General features: G+C 42.1%; 1 protein-coding gene across 1 annotated transcript in view; it reads left to right on the forward strand.

Annotated features, from left to right (window-relative positions):
• rmi2 (RecQ mediated genome instability 2) overlaps positions 1-10,595 on the forward strand; it is an 11,389-nt gene extending 794 nt beyond the window's left edge. Inside the window, exon 2 of the mRNA XM_043711040.1 lies at positions 9,862-10,595. Coding sequence (XP_043566975.1) covers positions 9,862-10,010 — 149 coding nt within the window. The 3' untranslated portion in view covers positions 10,011-10,595. The remainder of the gene's footprint in view (positions 1-9,861) is intronic.
• The last annotated feature ends 6,577 nt before the right edge of the window (positions 10,596-17,172 follow it).

Here is a 17,172-nt window from a genome sequence, read left to right on the forward strand (position 1 = left end):
AAATGCCTTCTTCACTATCCTATCTACCTGTGACTCCACTTTCAAGGAGTTATGAACTTGCACTCCAAGGTCTCTTTGTTCAGCAACACTCTCTAAGACCTCAACATTAAGTGTATAAGTCTGGCTAAGATTTGCTTTCCCAAAATGCAGCACCTCACGTTTATCTGAATTAAACTCCATCTGCCTCTTCTCAGTCCATTGGCCCATCTGATCAAGATCCTGTTGTAATCTGAGGTAACCCTCTTCGCAGTCCAATTTTGGTGTCATCTGCAAACTTACTAACTGTACCTCTTATGCTCGCATCCAAATCATTTATGTAAATGACAAAAAGTAGAGGACCCAGCACCGATCCTTGTGGCACTCCACTGGTCACACGCCCTCCACTACCACCCTCTGTCTTGTACCTTTTGAGTCAGTTCTGTATTCCATCTTTGGAATCTGGGAGGAAGCGAGAGCACCCGGAGGATACTCGCACTGGCACGGGGAGAACGTGCAAGCTCCATGCAGACAGTCACCTGAGGAATCAATCCTGGATCCCTGGTGCTGTGAGGCTGGTGCAGTGCTAACCACTGAGCCACCATGCCACTCCAAGCATAGCCATGTCTGAACTTAAGGTTTTCCCTGTTTATATTCTGAATATGGAGAAAGTGAGGAAGGGCATTCCTGAAGAAGGGCTTATGCCCGAAACGTCGATTCTCCTCCTTGGATGCTGCCTGGTGTGCTGTGTTTTTCCAGCAACACATTTTTCGACTACATTCTTAATATGCAGATTTGTGTTATTTAAGTGATGAATGTAGCTGTAAGGTTTAAATCACTGAATGTTTAGCTGTCAAATTTATTAAGCTTACAGCAAGTTGTGTGACTAGGGAGTATTGGGCATAACCAGTGACTCACCTTAATTTTTAACTTCAGTGTGTAGTGACTTGGTGGAATAGATCTCATCTGTCTTTTTATAGAAGCCCCCAAACTGGAGATATTTATTCTCGTGAAATAGAGATTGGAGGGCGGAAAGATTCAATGAACTTAGTCAGGTGATGAGGCTGAAGATTTCACTGAATGATCTTGCTGTGTGCAGCATCTGATTTTCTCTTGCTGTGTGGTAAAGTTGATGCCACTTTCTTAATGGAGAAAGTGAGGACTGCAGATGCTGGAGATCAGAGCTGAAAATGTGTTGCTGGAAAAGCGCAGCAGGTCAGGCAGCATCCAAGGAGCAGGAGAATTGACGTTTCGAGCCCTGAAGAAGGGCTCATGCCCGAAACGTCGATTCTCCTGTTCCCTAGATGCTGCCTGACCTGCTGCGCTTTTCCAGCATCACATTTTCAGCCACTTTCTTAATGGTCTGTTGCAGCTGCTAGGTCTTATCAGTTTTCCCCACCTGTTTTTACTCTCCAGTGTTGCTGGCATTCCTGATCTCTGTGTACATGGCAGTGATGTGGTGGTGGTGGGGGGGGTGGAATTGTTTGCAAGAGACTGCAATGTTGTGTCTGGTTAAATAGATACAAACTCGGTGGTGCTGTTTCACATTGTACCTTCTCCTTGCTGCAGGTCAGGTGATTGCTTCGTTTGGCAACACTAGCCTCCTCTTTGCTCATTTGTGCAACTACCCCTGGCAGCAGTGAAGGTGTAGTGGGCAGAAGGAAAAAAACTGTTCAATAATTGTGTCCACAATATAGTCAGTGGAAAAACATATTAAGCCTGCTCCTGGGCTAGTGTTAATTTTCTTTTATTTCCTGTTGTTTTGCTGCAGTGAAAGAATTTGCTGGCAATGAACCTTGGAGCCATGAATTTTAATGGTTGCATTGTATGAGAAAGTGAAAGTTTATCTGCATTTGTCATGCTTCAACAGACTCCAGTGTGGTTAATTCTGTCAAAATGGTTATACAATAACTTTGTCATGCACTTAATTTATGAGCGAGCATATTGGGTGTGCGTGAAGCTGCAGGAGAGGTAAGGGAAGAATGGTCAAATGGAGATGTAATGACAGTTTCACAGTGAGAAAACAGAGTGACCTGTTTGGCTGAAAGTTCACTACGTATTAAAAACCAAGACGAGAACCAAAAACTGGTTTGTGGTTTATTTTTCTAGCTTTGAGGAAGTCTGAGCTTAGCATAATTGACCTTGCAAGGGAGAGCCAGTAGTCTGAAAGCTGGGTATGGACAATGAGGTGAAATGGTACCTTTGGCAGACGGACCAACAATGCAAGTTCCCTGGGCAGTGAGTTCCTTTTTTAACCCTGCTCCCCCTCAACCCCCTGTCTACGGAATATGTTGGCAAAAGGAAAAACCTGTCAGCCCAGCATTGTTAATATTGCACATGTATGGCGTTAATATCTCTGGACATACGTTTGGGGAGGGTAGGACGTAGATGCTCTGAAGCAGTGAGTAAATTAGGCCAGTATTCTCTGAAGTTTAGAGGAATGAGAGGTGATCTCATTGAAATATACACTCTTCTGAAACAGGGTTTTTTAAAAATTCTTTTGTAAGATGTGGGTGGTACTGCATTTGTTGTTGTCTGGCCCTGTTTTTGAGTGAATCAGACATGACTGAACCAGTTCTCCTTTTCATAGTGGTTGATAGTGACCATTGCCAATGGCTTCCTTTATATCCCAGCTCTATTCACTTGAGTTTAAATAGCGCCCACTGTTGTGGTGTGATTAAAACCCAAGTTCCCAGATAATTATTGAAAACAACAGATCAGCCAGCATCCTTGGGGAGAGAGAGCAAGCTAACATTTAGAGTCTAGATGACTCTTCTTTGAGCTCTGAAACATTAGCTTGCTATCTCTCTCCATGGGTGCTGTCTGACCTGCTGTGATCTCCAGCATTTTGTTTTCAGTGCAGATTCCAACAGCTGTGGTAATTTGGTCCCAGAGCATTAGCCTGAACCTTTTGTTTTTCCTAATAGAAACAACATTACCACTGTGCTACCATCACCTCCCTGCTTGCTGGGGAGTTGGCAGGATCGATTCTGGTCAAGGAATCTAAAGTTCAGTGGCACAGTCTCAGGATAAGGGGCTGATCGTGTATTTCTCTGAAAAGGAATTCCTTTACTTGAAGGGTTGTGAATCGTTGGAATTCTCTTCCTCAAGATTGTGGATACTCCATTGTTGAATGCATTGGATTTTGAATGAAAAGCTTTTGACTTGCCAAGAAATTGAAGGGTATGGAGAGGGAATGGGAAAATAGATTAAGGTGTAAGATTGTTGGTGGTCAGTCAGGCTAAAACTATTTAGATCTTGTACTTGGCTGTATACGATTAAATCTTAAGCTTTTATCATGCCTCCAGGACTAGTGAGGCTTGAATATTAGCTAATTTTCCGAAGTCAGTGAAAACATCAGCTCATAAAGTTCTGAGATTTAATTCCTGGTTTGTAGGACTAGGGAGCAAAAGATTTCTAAAGAAATTAGGAGACCAAAGAAAAATGCTGGTGGGTAACATTAAGGAAAACCTAACGGTGTTTTCTAAGTACTTTGAGGTAAGAGTGAAGACGAATGGAGCTGAAAAACTTAGCTGAGGTTTAAATGAATACTTTGCATCTCTATTCCCTCTGGTGGATGGTGAAGATTTAAAAATCAGGATGGTGAGTGGGAAATGTGGTACATTTGAATTAAATTTGAAAGGAATGAGGTATCTGTGGTTTTAGCAGGTTTGATATAAGAAAACCAAAGGCCAGTGTAATAGGGAAACTGTTGGAAAAATCGGTCTTCGCTTGGAGAGGCAAGGATTAATTGAGGATAGTCAGTGTGGCTTTGTAGGGGAGAGATGTCTAACATGTTTTTCAAGTAGTTAAGTCCCAGTTGATGTAGTGTACATGCACTTTGCTAAGACTTTTGACAAGTCTTATGGCAGACTGGTTGAGAAGCTAAATGCCCGTGGGATCCAGAGCAGTTTGGTAAATTGGATCCAATATTGATTTAGTGGAAGGAAGCAGAGGGTGACCATCCAAAAATGTTTTTGTGATTGGAAGCCTGTGTCTAATGGTGTACCACTGGGTCATTGCTGGATCACTTGCTTTTTTATTTGTGTACATTTTAGGATCTAGGCATTAAGGTAGGAAGTATGACAAGTGCATTTGGAGGTGACATGAAATTCGGTGTGGCAAGTAGGAGGAAAGCCTTAAACTACAGGACAATATAGATGGGTTGTTTAGTGGGTGAACAATGCTAAATAGGATATTATTCTGAAAAATGAAATAATCCATTTTGGACAAACTAGCAATGCAAGTTAGGACTTTTTTTCTCAAGGAGAATTGCTAGAGGAGTTCAAGTCATCAGTCTTGACAAATTAAATAGGGCAAAACTTCCCATTTGTGAAAATATAGAGAGAAAGAGCACACGTTCAAGATAGCCAGTCTCTGGGTTACAAACTGATTCTGTCAGAACATAATATAGTACAATATAAAATATCTGCTTGGAAGTGAGAGTGACTGTTTGCATGTCAGGTCCTTAATAGTATGATGGGATCTCCTTTGAAAGTATGATATTCTGCAGTTAGAGACCCCTGTAATTAGTAAAATAGGAAAAGTGATACAGAAATGACTATCATGCAGCAAGAGGTAGGATCGGGAATGCACTGCCTGATGTGTGGTAGAGGCAAATTCAAGTGAGGCATATAAACGGGCCCTGATTGTTATCTAAAAAGGAAATGTGCAGGGATATGGAGAGGTGAGAGAATGCCCTCAGGTGAAATTGAAGGGCCAGCGCATAGGAGGCAAATGGCTGCCTGCCCCATTAACATTTTGTAACTGAGCAGTCTGATTGACATTTGCCTCCACTGTGCACAATAGTTGTTCTGATAGGGTACAGGAGGGGCTGCAGACACCTGTGAAACCATTCCAGCACAAGTCATTGGAGATGTACAGCTCAGAAACAGACCCTTCGGTCCAACTCGTCCATGTTGACCAAATATCCTAAGCTAGGGCAGCACAGTGGTTCAGCGGTTAGCACTGCTGCCTCACAGCACCAGGGACCTTGGTTCAATTCCAGCCTTGGGCGACTGTCTGTGTGGAGTTTGCACATTCTCTCTGTGCCTGCATGCGTTTCCTCCAGGTGTTCCGGTTTCCGCCCACAGTCCAAAGATGTACAGGTCAGGTGAATTGGCCATGCTAAATTGCCCATAGTGTTAGGGGCATTAGTCAGAGGGAACCGGGTCTGAGTGGGTTACTCTTCGGAGGGTCGGTGTGGACTTGTTGGGCCGAAGGGCCCGTTTCCACGCTGTAGGGAATCTAATTTTTATTTTAATCTAGTACCATTTTCCAGCACTTGGCCCATATCCCACTAAATCTTTCCTATTCATATACCCTTCCAGATGCCTTTTAAATGTTGTAATTGTACCAGCCTCAACCACTTCCTCTGGCAGCTCATTCCATACGTGTACCACTCTCTGCATGAAAATGTTGCCCCTAAGGTCCTGTTTAAATTTATCTTCACCTCCTTCCCCCCCCACCTAAATCTATGCCCTCTAGTTCTGGGCTAACCACTGTGCCACCGTGCCGCCCCTCTTGTCTATTTACCCTATCCATGTCCCTCATGATTTTATAAACCTTTATAAGGTCACCCCTCAGCCTCCGACGCTCCAGGGAAAACAGCCCCAGCCTGTTCAGCCTCTCCCTATAGCTGAAATCCTCCAACCCTGGCAACACCCTTGTTAATCTTTTCTGAACCCTTTCAAGTTTCACAACATTCTTCTGATAGGAATGATACCAGAATTGCATGCAATATTCCAAAAGTGGCCTAAACATTACCTTACAGAAGGTAATTAGTAAGGATCAATCAGCTGACTAACTTCAAAGTCATCATTGTCATCCATGTTGATATATCCTGCAGAATTCATTTGACTCGACTGATTGTGCCAAAGGAATGCTTAAGTCCAGAATGTAGTCTAATATCTAAATGTAATTCAAAGCTTGTTTTAAAAAAATGTAATGTGCTTGTGTGTGAAATAAGGGGTCTTTATTTATATTGTACAAAAGAAACTTGACCTCACTGTAATGAGTTTGATAAGCTTGCTCACACTCGAGCAATCAGCAATGTGTGCTGCTTAAAACGAGTTTAATGCTTCAGACGTGCAAAAAATGCTTACAGCTGTTCCAGTAAATGTAGTGCAGGCGACATGGGTGCTTTGATCTGTCTGGCAATAATTGGGTGCCTGTGGCTAAAATTGGGGTGGTTATTAGAATGAAACCTTCCGAAGTGCTGACTGACAATTCATAGCACAGTCATGTGATTAAAATGACAGCTCCCACACATCTGATGCACCCGTTAAAAGTGTTAATAAACATGTTTTGCTGAAAAATCACATTTTCAGTGAACTGTGTTTTGGAGTGCACGAAGTGTGAATAATTTACCTGAGCATTGAAACTCAATCTGATGAAATCCTTTTAATTTTGTCTGCTTTTCTTATTTCCAATCCTCCTCTTTAATGAGGGATTAACTGCCGACAACTTTTCCTGCAGTTTTTTGGAAAAACTCCCTTTAACTTTCTGTTTTATTATTTCTCATGGCCTCGTGGTAATTCATGCAACTTAAGTCAAATTCCTTGAATTTTATTTCTAGAGTAGTATTTGTATTATTTGGCGCACACCAGCAGGAGGTGGTGCCAGTAAATCCGAAAATGCTAGTTAAAGGAAGGAATGCTGACTTTCATAGTAACCACACAAGCTTTCAATCATTTGGGTCCTGTCAGTACATAATCGGCCTGGGTCATTGGAATCAAAAAGATGAATGAGTACTCCAATAGCAAGCATCCTATGGAAATAGCAGTTGTTGTTTTTAATCTATGCTGTTATTAAACCTCAAAATGGCCAGCTGAACACTGTCTTGCCAACATAGCAGCACTTGGGTGCCAGTTATGATTGGTAGTTTCTGACAGAGGTTTATCCTATTCTGGGAGGACATTGGAGATTCTGGTTAGAGCACTCCAGTTTGTGTGGTGCTGGGCCATGTACCTTTGGCTGTAAACCTGACAGCAAACTTGACTTTCAGTATTTTGTGGTGTGTCTATTGGAAATCAATCTGCATTCAGCAGTAACATGGTATCTATTTTAAGAAGAGTTCATTCATAAATCCATTATTGTTTAGGGCAATGGTTGTAATCTCAATGCATAGATTCAAATCTCACCACAGTAGCTAGTGGTATTTAAGTTCAATAAATCAGGAACATAAAACTTTCTGGTGACAATGACAGTTGTCACTTTTTTTTAAAAGAAAAGCAAACTGATTTACAAATGTCCTTTAGACAAGGAATTCTGTTCTCAGCAGGTCTGGATCTGTAAGCATTCTCAAATCAGAGAATGCTATTGTGCTCAGCACTTGCAAAGCCAAAACAGATTAGATTAAATAACTGGTGTTCCTTTGTCCATCTGGACTGCTGAATTTGAGACACAGTTGTTTTCAAGGATGGGTTCAACAAGCCAATCTAGTCTGCTTGTTGATCACTAAAATGGTGCTAAGTAAACTTGGCAGGTAAAAGCAATTATTGAGTAAATATTTATGCTATTTGGCTGAACTGATAAGTTAGTGATGTGTCCTCTCTTCTCCATTCCAATGTGGAATTTAAATTTGTATCCCTGTAATTTCTGGTTTTGGTTCAATGCCCCTTTTTAAAAAAAACAAGCAATTATTTTAATTTGGTTTTATTGACTTATTTTGGTTTGGATTTTCAAGAGTAGAGCTGTGGTTGCGAAGTGGTCAGGTATTGGTCTTGTAAACGTGGAAAAGTCGGTGCTTACTGAAAGTTTCTCGATTTCTTTGAGTGGAAAACAATCTTTTGTCCAGCTGCTCCTAGAGAGGCAGCGTGTGTTGAAGTCTTCTGCAGGGCTGTGTGCTTCAGAGGCTGAAGTGTGTTACCTCCCCATGATATGTTTTAGATTTGTTTCCTTTAAGTATTTGTTTTTGCTACAATGTTTGCTTTTTTAGTTTCTCAGAAGTATGTAAAGTGACAACACTAGGGTATTGGTGGGTAGGAGACGGAATCCAATATTACCTGTCTCTGTACAAATGTGCTGTTAAGAAAAGGATCTGACTTTAGTTTCACACTTCACCCATAAGGTGACTTCATCATTGGTGAACAATCTAGGCTGATACTTTGTAATGCTGAGAGAGGGCCGCACTGTAGCAGGGTGCTGCATCTTGGATGTTGTGTTTAGCTAGGGCATTGCTTTAGCCTCCCAAGTGAATGTCAAAAATTTGCAGGCAGTATCCCTAAAATAGGTGATCACTTTGTGATCTCACGGCTGTTTGTTGTGTGCCTGTTGACTGTACTGAATTGTGATGGCACCTACATGTCATCGGTTGTAGTTTTCTTTAGTATGTTTCAGGCAGCCCATTGTAATTGAAGCTTCAGTCATGATGGAGGGTTTATAGAAGTGCTTGTCAACTTCTATAAACTTCTAGAAGTTACATTGCTTGTCAAGCATGGTGGCCAAAAGAGACTCTGATTAGCTTCCAAATTGTACTGCTTGTCTAACGGAAGAAGAGAAAGTTTGTGAGAAGATTTGTAGCTCGGGTGCTCGTTGCTGTAGTTCTGTTCGCCGAACTGGAAGTTTTTGTTGCAAACGTTTCGTCCTGTCTAGGTGACATCCTCAGTGCTTGGGAGCCTCCTGTGAAGCGCTTCTGTGGTGTTCCCTCCGGCATTTATAGTGGCCTGTCTCTGCCGCTTCCGGTTGTCAGTTTCAGCTGTCCGCTGTAGTGGCCGGAATGTTGGGTCCAGGTCGATGTGTTTGTTGATGGAGTTTGTGGATGAGTGCCATGCTTCTAGGAATTCCCTGGCTGTTCTTTGTTTCGCTTGCCCTATAATGGTAGTGTTGTCCCAGTCAAATTCATGTTGCATTTCAGATCTGCTGAACCCTCAGCAGAAGTCTTGTTCTTGCAGTGCTCAGTAAGATGACTGTGTTTCTTTACGATTATACTTCAGTAGGGTTAGAGGCTGAATGATTCCTGATTCTACCCTAAATGCTACTTTGCTTGAGTCTTTACAAAGCTGTTGAAAACAAAATAGTGGAAGCTATCAGTTTTGTTATAGTTGTCGTGACTCCTGCATTCATTACTTTTCAGTGACAGGCTGTATTCCAATGCAACTCAAATTGTGATCACACACTGGAGGACTTTAAAGTTAACTTAAGATAAACATCAAATCGTGATCTGGGCCACAGAATGCTGTTACTTGCTGAGATTCCACTGGCTTCCATCACCTAGAAGGACAACGGCAGCATATACATGGAGCCACCATGACCTGAAAGTTTTCCTCCAGGCCACCTGGCATGCTGGCATGGAGCAATATTATTGTTTCTTCCTTCAGTGTCGCCAGTCAAAATTGTGAAACTCCCTTCCTAGGAGTCAACCCTCGCTGACTGCAAAGATTCAGGAAAGCAGATCACACTCACTTCTCAGTAGGAATTAGGGTTAAGAGAATTGTGAAGGCTAGATAACTGAAAGAATTTAGAGTAGATGGATGGATTTTTGAAGTGTATAGGAGCGGAGGGCTATGGGGAACTGATATGAAAGAGGAGTTGAGGCCAATTAGCCATAATCTTGTAAAATGGTGGGGTGCGTCTGAGGGGTTAAATAGTCTATTTCTGCTCCTATTTCTTATGTTCTTGTACGTAGTTAATTAAAATGTCTTCAGTATTTTATGAAACAAAATCCTTTTGTACAGAATGATAGTTATAAGCTGTGTTCTGGTATATTAAATATCAATTTGAAAGGTTACTGACCAGAAATGTCAGTTGTTTCTCCACTGCCTGATCTGCTCAGTTTATCAGGGTTTTTTAAATGTTTCTAGCATGTGCAGCATTTAACCTTTGTGCTTTGTACAGTATTTGGTTTTTGGATTGTAATCTTAACTGATTTTTTTTTTGTTACAGGAAAGTATGTGATGGTGATGGGAGTGATCCAATCGTGCAGTCCTGAGCCTATAATACGGGCTGTGAAGTTGACTGACCTCTCTGGTAATGCTTTGCACAGGAGCATGTGGCCGCTTGAAGTGGAGGATCTTCAACAAAACATCCCATAGGCCTGTGCAAACAGACACCACCTCATTGACTTTGCATCAACTTGAAGTGCAAAACAATGTGATCGGGAACAGAGTAAGGAAATTGCAATCTTCAAAAAGACTCCAAAACACACAACTAATCAGTGCCTTTATGGGCAAATATTTAAAAAGAAACGATGTTTTCTGGCCCATATGTTTATAGTTTGTTTTACTGTGAAGAATTTGTATCTGCTAAATGTTTGGATCCAGATGATAAATGACAGGTCATTTCAACTCAGATGTTGATGACCATAGGGAAATAACTGATGGTGTGTCATAGTGGAGTAAATGCTAAAAGTTGCTGTCAGTCTCGCCTAAACAGTTTCTCGATAACTTAGATTCTTGGAATTGGATCGTAACCTCAACTGTTCTTCATCATTTCTATTTTACTTAAAGTTATTGTCAGGGCTTTATTTTGCCAACTGAAAGAGGAAGAGAAACTTTCGTTCGCTATACTTCCCACATGCTGGTTAAAGCACTGTAATTTTTCCAGGGGGGCCTGTCTGAACTAGGACGCTTGATTATTATGTGTCCAAGGTATAAATAAAATGTACTATGTGAGCTAAATACCATATTACGTCTTTAATATTTTCCTTGTTTTTTAATCTGTTCAGGCTGACATTTTTATTTTTAGCCTCGGTGAATTTGTAGTCAAAGTATTTGAGAGAAATCTACAAAATGTTCTCTCTAAGAGGGTAAAGAAACCAACGTTCCATCAAATTATGGCAGTAATGATTTGATGCCTCACTCTATCCTCCACTATCACTATCAATATCACCATGCCAGCATGCAGGATTCCCCTGTGCCATTTGATGTCTCTGGTTTTGTCTCCTGTTATCCTTTCTCAGGTCATAGAGTCATAGAGATGTACAGCACGGAAACAGACCCTTCTGTCCAACCTGTCCATGCCGACCAGTAATCCCAACCCAATCTAGTCGCACCTGCCCTATATTCCTCCAAACCCTTCCTATTCATATACCCATCCAAATGCCTCTTAAATGTTGCAATTGTACCAGCCTCCACCACATCCTCTGGCACTCATTCCATACATGTACCACCCTCTACATGAAAATATTGCCACTTAGATCTCTTTTGTATCTTTCCCCTCTCACCCTAAACCTATGCCATCTTTCCGATAGGAAGGAGACCAGAATTGCATGCAATATTCTAACAATGGCCTAACCAATGTCCTGTACAGCTGCAACATGACTTCCCAACTCCTGTATTCTTTATTCTGACCAATAAAGGAAAGCATACCAAGCGCCTTCTTCACTATCTACCTGCATTTCCACTTTCAAGGAGCTATGAACCTGCACTCCAGGGTCTCTTTGTTCAGCAACACTCCCTAGGAGCTTACCATTAAGTGTATAAGTCCTGCTAAGATTTGCTTTCCCAAAATGCAGCACCTCGCATTTATCTGAATTAAACTCCGTCTGCCACTTAGCCCGTTGGCCCATCTGGTCCAGATCCTGTTGTAATCTGAGGTAACTATCCTCGCTGTCCACTACACCTCCAATTTTGGTGTCATCTGCAAACTTACTAACTGTACCTCTTATGCTTGCATCCAAATCATTTATGTAAATGACAAAAAGTAGAGGGCCCAGCACCGATCCTTGTGGCACTCCAATGGTGCTTGAATGAGCAATAGTTGAGTTGTCAAATGCATCATTGTTGTAGTCACCATAGTGGATTTTGAATTGCACCAGTACTGATCTTGTTCTGCATCTTAGTCCAACAGACTACAGTTTCCAGAATGTAATTAATAGTACTAGAGGAATAGGATGGAGCATACAGCTAGCATGTTCTTTAAAAGATTTGCATTGCTGCCAATACATACAAATTGCTATGTATCAAGAGTATCTTGGTTTTCTGATGGGACAAGCAAAATATTTTTCACCGCTTTGATTGAAAATTAGATCAGCATGTAAAAACCTTAGCTGCATTCACAGTTATTTATACTTGTCAGCTTTCTGCTTTCAATACTCAGTGATTTACATTTTAAAAAGTCACATTTCCTATCATTATGCTTCAACCTGCAGACATCTAACTGCTCCGTTTTCTTAGCCTGCTGGACACACTTTCCTCATTCCTGAAAAAGGGCTTATGCCCGAAACGTCGATTCTCCTGTTCCTTGGATGCTGCCTGACCTGCTGCGCTTTTCCAGCAACACATTTTCAGCACTTCCACATCCTGTCCATTCTCTAAGTGTCAGTATTCTGACTTCTATTAGCTGGTCAGATGTGGGTGTCGCTGGCTGGGCCAGCATTTATTGCCCAATCCACGTTGCCCTTTAGAAGGTGGTGGGTGAGCTGCATTGCTGCAGTACATCTGCTGTAGGTAGACTCAAAATTTATTCAAGGGGGAATTCCAGGATTTTGACTAATTGTGAAGGAACGGTGATGTGTTTCCAAGTCAGGATGGTGAGTAGTTTGGAGGGGAACTTGCAATTGGTGATAGTCCCAGGTATCTGCTAATGTCCTAGGTGGAAGTAGTCATGGGTTTGCACGATGCTGTCTAAGGATCATTGGTGAATTTCTGTAGTGAATTTTGTAGATAATACACACTGCTGCTACCGGCCTTTGTGGAGGGGATTATGGATATGGATGAGGTACCAATCCAGCAGGTGACTTTGTCCTGGATGGTGTCGAGTTTCTTGAGTATTTCTGAAGCTGCACCCAGCTAGATAAGTTAGGAATATTCAATCGTACTCCTGAGCTGTGCTTTGTATTTGGTGGACATGCACTGAGGAGTCCGAAGATGAGTTATTTCCTGCAGTATTCCTAACATTCGACCTGATGTAGCCAGTGTATTTGTGACAAGACCAATTGAGTTTTCGATCAATGGGAACCCTGAGGATATTGATGACGAGGGTTTTGGTGATGGTAAAGCCATTGAATGCCAAAGGTTGGTGGTTAGATTCTTTTATTGGAGATGGCCGTTGCCTGGCATTTTTGTGGTGTGAATATTATTTGCCATTTTTCAGCCCATACCTGGATTGTTGCATCTGAGCATGGCTTGCTTCAATATCTGAGGTGTTAAATATTTGTGCAAACATCCTCACATCTGACCTGATAATGGAGGGAAGGTCATCGAAGCAGCTGAAGATGGTTGGGTCTAGGTCACCACCCTGCAGGATTGCTGCAGAGATGTCCTGGACCTGGGTTCACTGGCATCTAACAACCACAACCATCTTCCTATGTGCCAAGTAGGACACCACTAGTGGAGAGCTTGCCCCAAGTTGTAGTTTTGCTAGCATTCCTTGATGCCACATTTGGTTAAATGCTGTTGCTGTCACCTCATCTCTGGAATTCAGCTCTTTTGTCCATGTTTGAACCAACGATGTCAGGAGCTGAGTGACTGGTGGAATACAAACTGGGTGTCACTGAGCAGGTGTTGCTTGACAGCACTGTTGATGACTATGCAGCCCTTTACTGTTTGAGAGTAGACTGATGGGGCGATCATTGGCAAATTGGGTTTGTCCTGATTTTGAGAACAGCACATACCTGAGCAATTATCTACTTGGTTGAGAGTGGGGGTTCTGATGAATCCTGATGAAGGGCTTATGCCCGAAATGTTGATTCTCCTGCTCGGATGCTGCCTGACCTGCTGTGCTTTTCCAGCACCATGCCATCAACTCTAATCTCCAGCATCTGCAGTACTCACTTTCTCCCAATTATCTACATGGTCAGGTAGATGTTAATGTTGTAGCAGTAATGGACCAGCTTGACTAGGAATGCCGAATAGTCCGGAGTACAATCCAGTGCTATTGCTGGAATGTTGTCAGAATTCTTAGCCTCTGCTGTATCCAGTGCTTCCAACTGTTTATTGATAGCACAAGGAGTAAATTCAGTTATTGGCTTGAATATAGAATAATTGTTCCTTCTTTGTCACTGGGTTCAAAACCTCGAATTCTACACCCTGATGAGCATACCTGTATGTAGACTGCAGCTACTCAGTACCAGGGTGTGGTGCCAAAAGCACAGCATCCGAGGGGCGGGAAAATCGACGTTTTGGGCAAAGTGATGAAGGGCTTTTCCCCAAAACGTCAATTCTCCTGCTGCTCAGATGCTGCCTGACCTGCTGTGCTTTTCCAGCAGCGTACTCTCAACTCTAATCTCCAGCATCTGCAGTCCTCACTTCCGTCTACCCCAATACCAGTTCACTACCACAATCCCAATGGCAACGGGATTTGATAACAAAGGCAGACCTAACAGCTGATGCCTGTGCCCAACAATGAGCAGAGAAATATTGTGCAAAGTGAGGAAACAGGTGTCATCTGTGCCAAGACTGTATTTGGAAAGCTTTCAGCATTTTCTTTAACCTGTGCTTACTTAAATGCAAATCTTTTAATTACTACATTTCATTGCCTCAGCATATCTCAACCTGCTTTATAATCAATAAATTACCTTTTGAGGAGGTGTCACTGCTTTAATTTGAGAAACACAGCCAATTTTCACGCCCAAGTTTCACAAATAACAATGTGAAGGTGCTCAATATTTGTGATGTTAGTTGGGGAACAAATACTGGCAGCAAAACCTCTAAGGAGGTGGTATTATTCAATGCACTAAGAGGTTATGTACAGCGACCTGAGAGCTAACAGTCTGAAACTGAATGCAGCACCTCTGACAGTGCAAAATTCCCTCTCTACAGCACAGGACTTTTTTTTTTTTTGGCTTGGGTGTTGGACTTGGCACTCACAACTGTTCGGTTTGGGCAAGTGAACCATGCCTGTTATTGAGCTAAATAACTTTGGTTGCTAGTGATGTCACTAATGTGGAGTTATTAAGTTTCATTTCCTCACTCTGGGGCATACAGCTGGGGTTTTTTATAGACATACATCAATTTTGCATTTCTCCAAAGTTGTGTGTGTTATACAGAAATCATGGTGCTATCTTTAAGATGACTCAGTTAACTTTTCGTTTTTCAAAGCAACACCCTACAATGGACTTTTTTAAAAATTTGGGAATTTTTAAACTTGGAATTTTTGAAGAGCCTTCTGCTTTTGCAATGGTGCGACCAGGAGATCCTGTGGATCGTGGTATAGATAATGTGAAGGCAGCTGATGTGCTTACAATAGACAATGCCATCAACTATTTATAGTAATCCAGAGCCCCATTCTAACACTTAATGGGCATGAATTTGCAAGTCACCATGGCAAATGGTAAAATTTGAATTCAGTAATGGAAAATCTGGTGATTAGATTAGATTCCCTACAGTATGGAAACAGGCCCTTCGGCCCAAAAAGTCCACACCGACCCTCCAAAGAGTAACCCACCCAGACCCATTCCCTTTGACTAACGTGATTCCTGAAGAAGGGCTTATGCCCGAAACGTCGATTCTCCTGTTCCTTGGATGCTGCCTGACCTGCTGCGCTTTTCCAGCAACACATTTTCAGCTCAGTAACGTGCATAACACTATGGGCAATCTAGCATGGCCAATTCACCTGACCTGCACATCTTCGGACTGTGGGAGGAAACCGGAGCACCCGGAGGAAACCCACGCAGACACTGGGGGAATGTGCAAACCGCACGCACGCGCGCGCGCACACACACTGCTGTGAGCCACCGTGCTGCCCATGATGTAGTTGTTGTTAACAACTCGTCCAGTTCAATGATTGTTAAAGATGGAAATCTGCTGCACTTACCTGGTCTGGCTTACATGTGATTCCAGAGTCTGCACCAATGCAATTGACTTTTAACTGCCCACTGCAATTGCCAGGAATCTGTTCACTGGGAATTCAGCATAGGCACCCGCTGCCAACCTTGCCTGTGACGCCCACATCCCATCTTTGAAGAAATTTACTATTAACTCATCATTTGATTCAGTTAGCTGCTGTTGAATATTAGAAAGAAAACTGTCTTTCCAGCCTACGTTATTTGTCCTGTGTTAGCATGTGGTGATGTAACGCACAAGTCAGTCAGATGTTTAGACTTTAAAGGATAGGGTGAATTTGCCGGAAGGTCGTAATTTTATTGAATGGCGAAGTAAACTCAAAGACCCAAATAGTCTGTTCTATTCCATAAATGCTCTTTCTGAAAAGATGTAATTGGTTCATTATCTGCTGGTGCTTCATCCTGCACTTTTCAGTGAGCGGTTAGTTTGCCTTTGTCATTGCCTTCCACGTTCAGGCAGGGTGAAGAGGTCTTCCTAGGTCTATTACTGCCCGAGTTGGCATTGGACCTACACTGTCAGCATGACAATGAACTACAGATTATCCATTTAGCCAAGCAAGCTAAACAGCTCTCCAAGTGAATACGCCAACTCCCATTTCCTGTGTTCCCATGAGCATATACTGTTTTTCCAATAGTGGACCATTTGCAAATATGCCGAGGAATGTTAAAATGTGGGGTTTATAAGCAGGAAGGAAGATTGGTCACAATTCATTCAATCTCGAATGTAGGCTTTGGGATTAACAGTGAGGGACTGTGGAGGTGAATCAAACTTTTGGGAGGGAAGGGGGGAAATTAAAAAGACATAAACAGTTCTCAAATCCAAGAATTTGCAGAAGTTCTTATTTGGTTTTCAATGACGTAATCAGCTTCTATCATGACTCCGTTTTCTGTAAACTGCAGAATTTTATTTTCAACAGACAATCTAATTTCCCTAAATGTCAAGAAGAAATATTGTTTTTTGTCTTAAGTCAGAGTTTATAAACTGTCTTTGAAGCGGTAGTTGTGTGAGCACATAGCAGCTTGGCTCGTACCAACACAATCAGCAATAAGGAAAGGATGAGATCAGTTCAGTTTCTAAACCATACATAGTATAGGAATATTATGAATCACTATTGGGACCACTGTTATTTGTGATATACATAAATGATCTGGAGGAAGGTATAGGTGGTCTGATTAGCAAGTTTGCATATGACACTAAGATTGGTGGAGTAGCAGATCGTGAAGGGGACTGTCAGAATACAGCAGAATATCGATAGATTGAAGAGTTGGGCAGAGAAATGGAGTTCAATCCGGGCAAATGTGAGGTGATGCATTTTGGAAGCTTCAATTCAAGAGCGAACTATACAGTAAATGGGAAATGTCCTGGGGAAAACTGATGTACAGAGAGATCTGGGTGTTCAGGTCCATTGTACCCTGAAGTTGGCAATGCAGGTTGATAGTGGTCAAGAAGGCATACGGCATACTTTCCTTCA

The sequence above is a fragment of the Chiloscyllium plagiosum genome, chromosome 21 (assembly GCF_004010195.1).
Source record: "Chiloscyllium plagiosum isolate BGI_BamShark_2017 chromosome 21, ASM401019v2, whole genome shotgun sequence".
Lineage (NCBI taxonomy): Eukaryota > Metazoa > Chordata > Chondrichthyes > Orectolobiformes > Hemiscylliidae > Chiloscyllium > Chiloscyllium plagiosum.